This window comes from Salminus brasiliensis, chromosome 16, assembly GCF_030463535.1.
Source record: "Salminus brasiliensis chromosome 16, fSalBra1.hap2, whole genome shotgun sequence".
NCBI classification, from domain to species: domain Eukaryota; kingdom Metazoa; phylum Chordata; class Actinopteri; order Characiformes; family Bryconidae; genus Salminus; species Salminus brasiliensis.
The window spans coordinates 25,065,437-25,079,139 of NC_132893.1; the positions used below are offsets into that span (position 1 = coordinate 25,065,437).

Below are 13,703 nucleotides of genomic sequence, written 5' to 3' on the forward strand. Positions count from 1 at the left end.
TCGTAAACTGAGCGCAGTTTACGCAGATTCCACAATTTGCCGATTATACATTATTATTTCCATAAATGCAAGTTTTGTGTTTTGTGTGTATCAAATTTTTAATGACTAATTGTAAGAATCAATGCGAATTTCTGCAGACATTGTAAAAAAAATTGTGGTTACACCTTTTACAGTAACAGTGTCTTCAGCGTAAATGTACAATGTACGCTATTTATTAAGAGCACCGGGAAGATTTTGCAACCTCAAAAATTATCTTTTTATACTTACTTAGCTTCAAATACGAATAATAAACAAACTAAAAACGCTATAGCTCTACTTAATTTGGACAGGCAAAGTGTCTGCCACCATACCGGAAGTAAACATTCACTGGGAGGTGTCACGTACGAAACGTACAGAATGTATTAATTCTGCTTAATAAACCTCGAACAAAATATATTTATACGGTTAAAATGGATCGATTTACGTGGACAAATGGGCTCCTAGAAATGAACGAGACCTTAGTGATCCAGCAGAGGGGTGTCAGACTTTATGATGGAGATGAAAAGGTAACTTTCTTTAGCGACATTAGTCTAATAACACTCCTCTAGGAGCGACGAGTCAGTCCACAGTGCCACATTTCCCCTTAAATAGGAGGGCTGTAAAACTATATGGCAGATCTAATCATAACATCGGATAATGGCCAGTTGTTAACTTACTTGTGGGGATGTACGATATACTCGTTTTCTAACCAGACGATATCAGTAAAATCGATCAAAGCCAATATCGATGTCTTTTTTGTGCACAACAGTGGAATTTCTTCATGCGTTCACCGGCAGTTGCCTTTAAATTGATTGTAAATAACTAGTTTCTTTAAAAACTGCTAAGCTTTAAAATAAGTTTTAATTGGAGATAAGCATCCTGAAGTAGTTTTTTTTTTTTTTTGCTGACTTCTAAAACACTTCCACTACAAACTTCACCACAAAAAACCCACACACATTAAACAACATGCCTTCACACAGTGTGACTATTATTCAGTATGTAGTGCAACACACTGACAGGCAGATTTTAGGTTATTCGAGTTATTTCTCAAGCGACAGTGGAAACGAATGGGGTCTGGCTGGTTAATTGCTAATTCCATTATATCTAAATTTGTTTGGCAGGCAAAGCTCGATGTAGGAGTTGTCCTCTTAAGCACACATCGCTTACTTTGGAGGGACCAAAAGAATCATGTAAGATTATCTAAGGTTTCATTTTTTTCCTATAATGAACTGTTACTTTTAATCATTGTAACAAAAATATACATTGGAGTCCAACTCTGGTAAGATCCTTTTCAATAAAATGCAGGACTGTTTACACCCTTTTTGCTCATCCCTGTAGGAGTGCTGCATATGTATACCACTGTCTCAGATCATATTCTTCGAGGAGCAAGCGGCAGGGATCGGGAAGAGGTAGCTAGGTGTTTTTGTACTCTTTGTACAACATCATAAAGATTATATAGATTATGAATCTAAAATGGTGTAGCTGAAGGATTTAATTATCTCAATATAGTGTGGAAAATGTTTAAAGCACAGTAGCAGAAAAGTGTCAATTATAATAATTGTAGTACTAATGTAGGATAACCGCTAGTTACTAGTTACTGATGTTACTAGAATTTTAAAGCTTAAACATTTAGTAAAATTAATCAAATACACACACTTTCACATAGCAACCCATCTTCGCTAATTATTCTGCTCTTTCAGAGTACAATAAACACATCGTCACATATCGGTTATCTGACAGAATTATGCAGCAGTCTGAAGCCAATAAGTTTTCAAAACCATTGTACATCCTATAGCTTAGTTAACCTGATGTAGGAGGTCATACTACTTATGCTACTTTGCAGTCCATGTATATATATATATATATATATATATATATTGTGAGCCATATCAGTCTGTGTGTTCTTTAACCTATATACAGTAAATAATTACATGCATTAGGTATCACTACACCTCTAGTGAAAATATCCTGTTTTTCTAAATTCTTCAGTGCCAAGATTGTTATTCATCTGCATCCAACCCCTGAGAATAAGGAGCCCGGGCCCTACCAGCACAGCAAGTTCTCCTATATTAAGTTGTCCTTCAAGGAACATGGACAAATCGAGGTTTGTTACTGCACTGATTGATGATTAATGAAGTATATTTGAATTTAAATGTATGATTTTCGGTAAGTATGTAGCAGCCATAAGATCAGAAATTGATAGTGTTCTTTATTTGCAGTTTTACAGACGGCTAACAGAGGAAATGACCCAGAAGAGGTGGGAGAGTACACCAGTGTCGCAGCCCATTAGCACGACGGCTGGATCAAAGGTCAGGTTAAAGCCTTAGTGATAGTTTTAGTTTTAGGTTTTATTGTTTCATTTATTATCCCAGGGCTGATTTCAAGAAAGGGATCATGGCTAGTGGTACCTGTATTAAAAAAACACAAAAGTAAATAAAAAAGGACTGACTTGGATTGAACATGTAAATGACTAAACATCAGCCAAATGACTGAATGGCATGAGTTATAGTAGATTCAGGACAGAGGGAGGTTGTACGCAGGAGAAAATGGATGTCTTTTAGGGTGGGATTAGAATAGAGGCTACAGAGGTTGCTGGAAGGAAATGCAAATAGTCCAGTTGAAGAAGATCTGAGTGTGTGTTTAGGTGTATAAGGTTGAAGAAGGTTAGACAGGTAGGAAGCAGCCTGAACCTGAATGCGGTATTTAGTCAGAATCCAGAGGTTTGGGAGAACTGGTGTGATTGCTGATGGGACCAGGTGTGAGTGAGGAAATGTGCAGTGGATTTCTGAACCAGCTAAAGTTTATATTGTACTAACGAGCTAATGCAAGGAAATAGAGGGTTGCAGTAATCATGGCTAGGAATGAAACCATGAATGAAAATTTCAGCAGCGGGCTGGGAGAGAGATGGGTGGACTTTAGAAGTTTTTACAAGGAAGCAGAATTAAATAATATAAAGTATTATTTACCAGTATTAAATAATATAAAATCTATTGTACTGCAGATGGTACCTATAATTTTGTGCATTTGTTTGAGTTATTTCTTATTTAACCTAATGTTTAATCATATTTCTGGTATATGTGTGTGTGTGTGTGTGTGTATATATATATATATATATATATATATATATATATATATATATATATATATATATATATATATATATATATATATATATAATGCATAAAAAGGTTTTTGTCTTAAAACGTTATTCTGAAGTGTTTGAACATTATATAAATTGTATTTATAGTAACAATATAAACAATAACTAATACATAACTGAATAAGGTATTGGCCTGCTGCCATAGGTTCGAATCCCAGCAATGGCACAATCAAAAAAGCTGCTGGTGTGTTATGCACTGTTTTTCAGCACTATGCAATACTATGCTACAGTACCAGCATTTCAGTAGGATCCAACCTTTTGCATCTTCTCCCCTTTGTAATAATAAACTTGTGTAATATATGGTGCCGCCTGAAGGTGGCACTGTTTTATTATGATTAAACAGTTATTATGATTGTCTGTTTACCAAAAATGAGATGGTTGTGTTGAACTTATGTTGTAAAATAACTGTGGTCTGTGGCTCTCTCTGCACTGTGCAGTGTTATAGTCATGGCCCTTGAGAAATGACTGTTAGCCTTACCCTTTCTTTTGTCCTTTCTTTATGTGTTTGTGTCCGTGGGTGGGTGTGTTTGTGCATGAGAGAAAGAGCGACTGATTGTTTTCTTTTCCCGTCTTTTGTGTTTCTACAGGCAGGAAGGACACGCGCAGTAGGGATTGTTGGCATTGAGCGGAAGCTGGAGGAGAAGCGGAAGGAGACTGATAAAAACATTTCAGAGGTGAGACACAGAGAATAGACACAGACAGAGGCAGAATTCATGATGAATCATGCATAAAGAACAGACAGGGCCTATGACATGTTCAGGGTACACCACTGCAAGAAGCCTCTGGATGGCCTGTAGATGTTCCTCACCGAGGGGTTTTGATGTTGGAAGCAAGTACAGCCCTGTTTATGTGGCTGTGTGACATCATGGAGTGTGGCTTGAAAGGCTTCCTGTCCTGGCTAAAAGTAGAGATAACAGGGTGCCCAGCCAGGGGCCAGAGTGCGGAACTGCACCTATGCCCAGTGCCCACTGATTAACTGCTCAAGCTCAGCTCTAAAATAACAAGAAGCACAAATGCTGAAAATAGCCATATACCCCCACCCTCCTTATATGGAAAACAGGGGTCTGTAGCTGCAGTGGTTTTGGAATGGTTTGACTAATAATAAAATTCTGAAACATGGAGAAAAGAAAAAAAAAGCTTGGTTTATTGTTTGTATTCATAGCTATTAGAAATATAATCTCTACATTATTAAACAATTTGAATAAAGTCAATTTCATACCACATGTTGAAATCAAATGAAAATTGAGATTAAAACAGCACTCATTATTTCCTGATTTGCTATATGCTGTTATAAAGGTCCCACAAAAAAAAAATCCCACAAATGCCAATGATGGCAATACTGGGAGTACAATTAATTATACTCGTTACTACATAAACACACTTGCACCGGCCACCTAACCTAAAATTTTTTATTATTATTATTATTGTTTAGTTGCAATTCTTACAATTGCTATAATTTGATAGAAAAATATCTATATCTATATTATATCTAATTAAAGTAAAGTCGTCTTCCAAAGAAGGGGTATGTGGGTGGGGATTCAGAAATTCGATGTGAAGAATGTTTAGATACAGCTGGAAAAGGAAAAGGGCCTTTGTATAAAATATTTTGTAATATGGTTTAAAATTAATTACAAACAAAATCTCAATCATATTACATTTTTGTATCATCACAGATTTACAGCCTTAGTGGACAACTTTACAAAGCATTATGTCGAAATGGTAAATTAGTTTAATGTACAGACATATTAATGGCAAGGTAATATATTTTTTTCTGTTTTGCTAAAAAAAAAAGTACACTTATTCTGAGTTGGGTTAGCATGAATGTTTACTGTTTTTGGCTGACGGCCTTTTCTAATCCTCTTCTCCTCCCCTCTGTGTCTCCGTCAGGCCTTTGAAGATCTCAGCAAGCTTATGGAGAAGGTCAGTGCTCTGTCATCAGCCTCCATATTGCCCACTTCTGCGACCACAGTGTGAAATCACGGTAACCTGCCTTTGTCCTCTCTCTCTCAGGCCAAAGAGATGGTCGAGCTGTCCAAATCCATTGCCAGCAAAATCAAAGACAAACAAGGCGACATCACAGAGGACGAGGTGAGACGGACACATGAAATGTAGCAGCTTGGCAGGTGATATAGCAGGTGTGATGGTATCTCTGTAGCATAGTGTATAACAATGTTGAGTCAGGTGTCAGGTACACGAAAGTCTAGCTGCAGGGTAGAGCTTCCTTAAAGTTTGAATCGTGACACACTCTCTGCCTGTCAAAAGTTTGGGAATGAGTTTGAAAATATTCTTCAGTGAATCTGCATATTTTCTATGCTGGTTTGCAGAAATCTAACATAGAAACATAGGAAGATATTTAGATCTTTAGATTTAGAGAATACTATTTCACTATATTCACCTTTCTTTCCTGAGGGCAAACAATTAGGGATGCATTGATATGGGAATTCTGGGTTGATGCTAATATAATATTTGATATTTTGGAACTAATTATTACAGACATATATATATATGTCTATTATATATATATATATATATATATATATATGTCAGTTTATTTTTTAGGGAGGTTAGTAGTGAATAATGCATTTACATTGCAGAATAGCATCCCATTGACTAAATATTGTGCTTTTATTAAGTACAATAAACGTCATTAAATATTGGTCTGCTCCAAGCATGTTCAGCTGTCCAGTGCAGCAGCAGCAGCAGCAGTTATAAAAACTGCAATAAAAAAAAATATATATATATCACATAAAAACCTAACACTCTCAGTGAGCAAGCCAAAGGTGACAGTGGCAAGGAAAACTCCCTCAGAAGAACCCTCCTCTGATCAGACCTTTTTTTTTATTTTTATTTTTTTTATAAATGTTCTGGTGGCTGGCTTCATGTGAGGAAGCATTGTGCTAGCCTTCACCCTCCCCATTGTTTTTTTTTTGTTTTGTTTTGTTTTTTTCATTTTGTTGTCCTTTAATTGCTTATATAAATAGTATTCCAGAATCTTTTTCAGAACTTTTTCAGAAGTTTTTTATCCTCTTGTGCTGCCAGCCAACACCTAAAGATTTTTTAATACTAAGTTATTTAATTTTAACAAAGACATTTTTGTACTGAAAAAAGGCAAAGTGTCCCCAAGCATTTAATAGTGCAGTTGTAAGGCAATTTAGTCATCATTGCTCATATTTAACTGAAATGGAAGCATTTCAGCAGGACAGAATAATCACTTATAGTTTGTTCCCAGAATAGAACTGAAGACACCTAGGCTGTTTGGGAATGTTGACGATTCAAGGTTTGTGAGATTAACCTAGCGGCAGCTGAGTGAGTGTTCCAGTAGGCTTGGTGCCAGCCTAACTTACGGTATAGCAGACCGAGCAACAGATGTCATAGCTGGCATTGCAACATCTCAAGTGCTCTAGTTGTCAGTGCTTTGTGTCTTGTGTACAGAATTCATATTAGAGAAGAATCTGTTTTCTTGAAGAATTTACCTGAACCTACGTATTTTATTTTTATTTGTTTTTTGAGAAGCGCTCACTCAATTTTTTGTAATAATGTTACAGAAAGATTGAATAAAGATTGTATTTATGTGTGGAAGCAGGTATACTGTTAATATAAACAGATTTTAAATAGAGTTTTTCTAGCCAGTTCATTTGATCTCTTGGTTTGCAGACCTTTGGCTTTAAGCTATTACTGCTTTAGTGCTCCCAGGGTTAATAGGCTTTATAAGATCATGCATGTTGAGGTGACTATACCATGTCCTTATTTTATTGGAGGTGTTTTTCTCTTTATATACTTGCTCTGTAAGGCTCTGTGTGCTCTAATTGTGGATATAAACTTCTGTCAGTTACTGTTTTCTGAAAGCAGCAGTTAAATGGATAATGAAAAGGATACTAAATATTTCCATTGGCTTAACTCTGTTAAGGCCTCTCGCTCTATGGGGTGCTTCTAAGCCCATTGCTTGGCAAACGTGGCAGAGTAATCCATGTAGGGTTCGGGGTTTTTTTTGTGTGTGTGTTTGTGTAGTACACTGATAGACACACATCTTGTTGACATGAAAAGCACCAAGACATGGATATTGGGGGGGGGGGGGGAAATAATAATTCTAAAATATAAAAATAAAAGAAAACAGAAAATAGGAATCTGTGCTCTTAGACAGCTTATGGAGTAAACAGTATTTCTTTTATTTATTTATTTTTTTGTTAGGTTTTTTTTTTTGCCTCTCTTGCTTCAGTATTTTTAGAATAAAAGGGCAGAACAATTAAACACAGGAAAATGGAAATTAAAGCGGAATTAAAATATCATAAAAAGGCGCAATTTTTTAATTTTAGCAAATGTTTTGGTACCCCTGATCATATTCCCTTTTCTTGATTTTCAATGTGGACATTTCACATCTTCTATAAAGAACACACTTCTGCACATATTATTGCACAATTGCTGTTGGTTTGCCTAATTATAGCATTATAAAATATGATGTTCAAATGTCATGGCATGTTTTATGTGTCATGTGTTTTTCACTGTGTAGAATTATGTAAATAAATAGACATTGGGCCTTGAGATTAAATTGCACTACATTTGCTGTTTTTGCTCTACTGTTTTGTGTGTACATGTGTACATGTTCTGCAATGTTTAAAACACAATTTCTGTTTATTTGCTGAATTTAATTTATTATTAGCTAAAATAAAATAAGAAATAGAAAAAAATAAGTAACATATTTTACATGCATATTTGAGATATTCCTTTGATATTCCTTTGTAACTAATTATATAACCACATAGTATGCTTTAGGTCATGTGAACTGACTTGAAATGACCTGTAATATTTCTCCAGTATGATTTTTCTGGAACATGCAGTGATTCTCATTTATGATGTAATGTGTTTAGTTTTTGAGGGCCACTTAAGTTTTTCCCTCACTGCTTCCTGCAGACCATCCGCTTCAAGTCCTATTTGCTGAGCATGGGCATCGCCAACCCCGTAACCAGGGAAACTCACGGCTCTGGCACACACTACCACATGCAGCTTGCTAGACAGCTGGGAGACATGCTGCAGGCACCACTGGAGGTAAATAAGTGTGTATGTGTATCAGTAGGTTGAGAAAACAAGCTACCTGTTTGAACTGAGCCTTTCTTTCTAGACTGTTTCATCTTTTATCTGTGATATTTTACTTGACCAAATAGCTCAACCAGTTACCAGTAACTGATTGTCATAGCAATAATAGGTTTTAATGACATCCTTGTCGACTCCATTGGGTTAGGTTGACATGAGTTTGGCTGAAATTTGTTGGGAATGGGTTTGGGCAATAGTTTTTGCAGGATTGTAAGCCTGAGCTGCTTTTATGGATGACTTTAAGACACTGTCCAGCAATCAGGGTCTGAACCATCTCCAGCCACAGTTGAGCCACTGCTCATTGATTTAGTTCTGTTTGTTAAGACCAATCAAGGCCTTTCATGGAGTGTTCTCTCCCTCTCTCTGGCTGTGCTGGTACTCTTTACAGGAGCGAGGCGGTATGATGGCCCTCACAGAAGTCTACTGTCTGGTGAACCGAGCCCGCGGCATGGAGGTAAACCCAAGCACAATTTTTCATTTTTCATTATTTAATGATGTAGCCTGAAAGGTGTTAAATATTACACAAAGTCATTTCGATTAATATAAACATTAGTCAAGCATAAATAAGAGTGCATTACCCACATGACTTAAAGCAAGATGAACAGCCTAGGAAATAATCCATTTTTACATTTCTTCTGATCAAAGATTCAATAGGCAATATTGAAGATCTCTGTCACAGACTGATCAGTGCTTAGCCTGACCTTCTGCTCAGACGGATTTACAGTACGGCCATCTGCCTTCAACTTTCCAAAGCACGCTTCTTGCCAGTTCATATAATACTGTGCTACTGCATTCTTTCCAGACACTGATACTTATTTTGAAAATTGTGGGCATACATAAAATGTATTCATTCATTCATTCATTTATTGAGAGAATGTGTCTCCCACTTGCTTAATAACTATATAGTTGATGTTAATATATATCACAGGATAGACTTTGGGATATAAAACATATTTACAGACATGCCATTTGGCTGATGCTCTTATCCGAAGCGACTTACTGTTACATGATCGTGAAGGTTGTAGCATTAGAAGTGGTGTGCTTATCCAGCTGAGAAATCAAATCCCAGTTTGCCACAGGTAGGGCAGTGTTGTTACCCAACACATACAATATAGGTAGTCATTAAATTATTAAACACTGCTAAGTAAATCAGGTCTTCAAGAGAAGAATATATATATTTCAGTTTTCAGTCAGGTTTAAGCACTGGTCCAGTTCAGCTAAATTCTCTTAAAGCAATTTTTGGTCAATACTGATCTGATATAATATTGTTCCTATAATAACATTTTATCCTTACTTTTTGTGTTGTTTTTGTATTGTTTTGCAGTTGTTTGTTTTAAAATAAAATGTGTGTTTTCTTCTAAGGAAGAATTGAGTCTTCATTATTGAATAAAAAAATGGATCATTCCACCTCCTGATATGGAGGCGAATACATAAATATGTAGAAACAGTATGAACTGGGACTACATCAACCTGGATTATAAGAAATACAGAAATATAAAGAAATGATTTGTAAGGAGTTATACATTTAAAGAGTTATAAAATTGCAATACAATTTATTTAAAAAAAACACAGCATTACCTTAAACCATTTTTTACGGCACAGTAAAAAAATATTGATCAAGTCTAATCTAAGCATTTATCTGCTGAATCTGTGGATATAAATCTGATATCATTCCCATCACCCCTATTTGTCCCTCTTCTTTCTAGCTTCTCTCTCCAGAGGATCTAGTGAACGCCTGCAAGATGTTTGAGTCTCTAAAACTCCCTCTGCGGTGAGTGCGTGCGTGTTTTGTGTGCATCTGAAAGTGTGTGTTTGAGCCAAGGTTTAGGGGGGTCGACAGAGGGGTTGCAGGCCAAAGGAGGACTTAGTCAGCCACTTCCCGTCTGACTTCCTGTTTTCAAGAGGCCGTGTCTGCTCTCTTCGCTTTCCATCTTTCTAAAGAAAACATCCATTTGCTATCCCAAACCCACCAATACCACCGACCCCACTCAAGTAGCTCTAGCCTGGAGACGTGGTGTATTGGCTGAATTCTGTTTCAGAAGGGTTTGGCATCCATTTTTCACTCTGGCTGGGCTTATAGTCCCAACTGGAATTCGGTGCATTGTTGTTTATCTTTTTCTCTCAGGTTGCGAGTATTTGACAGTGGTGTGATGGTGGTTCAGCTGCAGTCTCACAATGAAGAGGAGATGATTGCCTCTGCTCTTGATAATGTGAGTGTCAGGCCTCTGTCATGTAACTCCTGCTAAATCATTTAAGTGGCCACTAACTCTATCATGTTTAATTAGGGGTTTGGTGGAGAGGAACTTGGAACAATCCTGCTCTGAATGTTTCTGCCTCAATCCTTCAATGGCTGCATATTAGAGAGCCTCTTCAGTTCAAACTTTCAGAATTAGTGAGAGTTACTGCCTCAGCAAACGCCTTATCATTGATCCACTGAGTCCATTGGACCAGAGACACCACTAACAGATGTGTGAGGATGGCTGGAAGAATTGCGTTTTAGGTCAAAGAAGCAGAGGCGTGTCAGATCAGAATGTTCCATGTCTGAAGAGTCCAAGGCGAATGTGGTCAAAGAGTGGAATGTTCAGTCATGGAAAGAAATTTCAGTAGTCTGAGGGGAGCTACCCTTTCAATCACTTACAACACCGCATTGTATATTTATTATTATTTTATTTTTTTTGGACATCCATTCATTTTTATGCAAAGTCTTCATAGGCCAAATGTGTGAAGAATGTTTTCGATTTGAACTAAGAATGTTCCTCCAAACACATGTGCGCTGGTCAGTGTGTGAAAACACGTGTTAGCAGTGGTGCGTGTCTCATTGGTGTTTAATGGGTCTTTTCTCCTTTCCTGTTTCACAGGTGTCTGAGAAGGGATCCTTAACAGCGGAGGAGTTCGCAAAACTTTTAGGACTATCTGTTCTTCTTGCAAAAGAGAGGTACTTTTGGATCTGCATCTTGGCTATATATCATGCAGCACATTTCTATTGGTGTCTGACACTGATTTTTAGGTTTTGTGTCTTAATAGCATATAACCATGATATCCATACTATCATGCTATTCCCCTAAACAGCAATGTCCCTGTTGACACATCAGTAGAAACACAGAATGTGTTCAAGTCTTGCACCAAAAGGGTAATTTGAAGGGATGAACTTTGTTCCCTAAAGAATAGAGATAGCAGATCATCATCAACATTTGGGTTAAAATCAGCAGGAAATACTGGATCGGGTTGTATAGATGAAAAAAAAACAAACAAATCCAATCAATCCTGTAACAAAGCTAGACTGTAATGCCATTCACTTCCATTATGTTGTTAGCTGTGTTGCTCTTCCAGTGAAGTAGTAGAGTGTTTAAGTAGTTGAGTGGTTTGAGCAGGGTAGTCTACTTTTAGATCTTAATCCTAATTCAAGTACTTCAGTTTAAAAATAGCTCATTTTACAGCTTAGTAGTTTTTAAAGAGGACTTTTTGGATCAAAAAAGTGGTCTTCTGCCATCTCTTCTAAATGACCTTTCTGATGGTCAGTAAACTGAGGATATGAGGAGAGGGTGAATAATCTTTTTTTAAAGATCAACTTCTTTGTATTATAAGAGTTCTATACCAAGTTAATGATTTCATTTCCTTTATAAGGAGGAGTTTCCCTGCATCGTTAAGTGTGAGGTTCCCTTTAGTCTAATTTTAATACATTTGTAGAACATAACTTCGTTATAGAGTAGCAGTACTCACTCATCATGGTTCATTGATTTTTTTAATGCAAACTCTGATAATAAAATACAGTAATATTGTAATATGTTTTGTACTGGTTGGATCTGTGAGTTGTGTGCTGAACCCAAAAACATTTAAGTGACTATCAATGTCTTCCTTCCTGCCTTCTCGGCATCCTTCCTTACAGGCTGCTGCTGGCTGAGAAAATGGGGCATCTATGCAGAGACGACTCCGTAGAAGGCCTCCGCTTTTATCCCAACTTGTTCTAATGTCTGATGCGTCATCTGCAATTTCTACTAGATCCACAAATCTTTCAGGGACTCTGTACAGAACAGAACAGAACACTGTTTACTGTGAGGACTAGACTCAAGGAACTGACCTCTGTATGATACTACCAATAAGCAATTGGTACAGTCTTGTGCAAATGTTTGGGCACCCATGGTTGAAAAATGACACAAGCTTCAGTATGTCAATATTTTCTGAATTGATAGATTAAATTATGCACTTATTTGCACTTACACGTGTAATTTGGGCCCAAGCATTTGCATATGAATAATATACACATCTGTATGTTCAGTATGGTTGCTGAATAAGGTACATTAGGCTGTCCTAAATAGTGTGTCAGCAATCCTAAGCCTCAACAGCAGGGTTGTGGCTGAGGGCCTCGCTAATGAAGCCCAGAGTGAGGTAGACCAAAAGGTTTTTGCTCTGCTTAAAGGAATACTCCATGATTTTCTCCAACCATTCTGTGCCCGTTTCATCGGGAGCATACAGTGATTATCATGGACAATCATTTCAGTGTTTCCCGGTACTTAGGAAAAAACACAACTCCTGCTGACTCGAAAAATACCTACCTACTAAAGAAATCCGCGGGCTGGTGCTAAAGCAACGGCAAAAAGAGGATATGCTTAAAAACTCATGTTAAGTCAGGTTTAGGATGCAGTGTTAAAGGTATTCAGGAGTCTTCACATGCACACAGACAGCACAGAGCAGCTTATAGGTTTAAAGGGGAATTGATTTTTCCACAAAAACTGCATTATTCAATCACTCAGATGTAAAAGTAAAAGGCTTTCATTGTGGTTGGGTGTGAAATGAGCTGTTCTAGAGAAACTTGCCCAGTCAGAATTGTTCTCCAAATCGCTGGAATGTCCCTTTAATGCCTACATCCTCCATTAGCTGAACACAGAGACACGCCTACAAGCATCTATCTGAACTGAACTGAGTCTCTTCTACAGTAGATAATTAACCTGTGATTAAAAAAAGCTTTGGTATAAAAGTCTCAGCTTCCTATATTTTGTTTATCCAAAGGATATTTGTCATCATATGATTGTGGGAGTAATAAGAGTATATGTGTATATTTTTAGCCCTAGCTAAATAAAGGTTATTTATAGTGGAGCATTGTTCACAACATTTTATGAACAGTAATTCCTTGCTTTTCCAAGACCCCTTTCAAAGAAGCATGTGAGGAGGGTGAAGTACAATGAGATTACTCTGAAACTGAATTGCTGGAGAGTTTAAGGCATGATGAGACTTAAAAGAAGCTATGAGCTTTAAGACACTCCCCTTATTTTATACTGCTTCTTTGTTTGCAGAGGCCACAGCACTGTTTACCCTTCAGACTTGCTTTGGCATAATGGAAAGTCCAGAAATCTGCAAGTAACCCAATGTGAATCCTGCAGTGCTCTGGATAAGCCACCGCTGGCCTCTGTGGCCAATTGTACAGGTCAATTTTGCTAAA

At 37.2% G+C, this 13,703-nt stretch overlaps 1 protein-coding gene across 1 annotated transcript; it reads left to right on the forward strand.

Annotated features, from left to right (window-relative positions):
* The first annotated feature begins 366 nt into the window (after positions 1-366).
* On the forward strand, positions 367-13,241 carry vps36 (vacuolar protein sorting 36 homolog). The gene is made up of 14 exons (XM_072658561.1): positions 367-545; positions 1,140-1,208; positions 1,357-1,427; positions 2,008-2,122; positions 2,238-2,327; positions 3,766-3,852; positions 5,066-5,098; positions 5,189-5,266; positions 8,087-8,221; positions 8,655-8,720; positions 9,973-10,037; positions 10,392-10,476; positions 11,125-11,201; positions 12,153-13,241. The coding sequence occupies exons 1-14, from the start codon at positions 450-452 to the stop codon at positions 12,232-12,234; spliced, it is 1,149 nt and encodes a 382-aa protein (XP_072514662.1). The 5' UTR covers positions 367-449; the 3' UTR covers positions 12,235-13,241.
* The last annotated feature ends 462 nt before the right edge of the window (positions 13,242-13,703 follow it).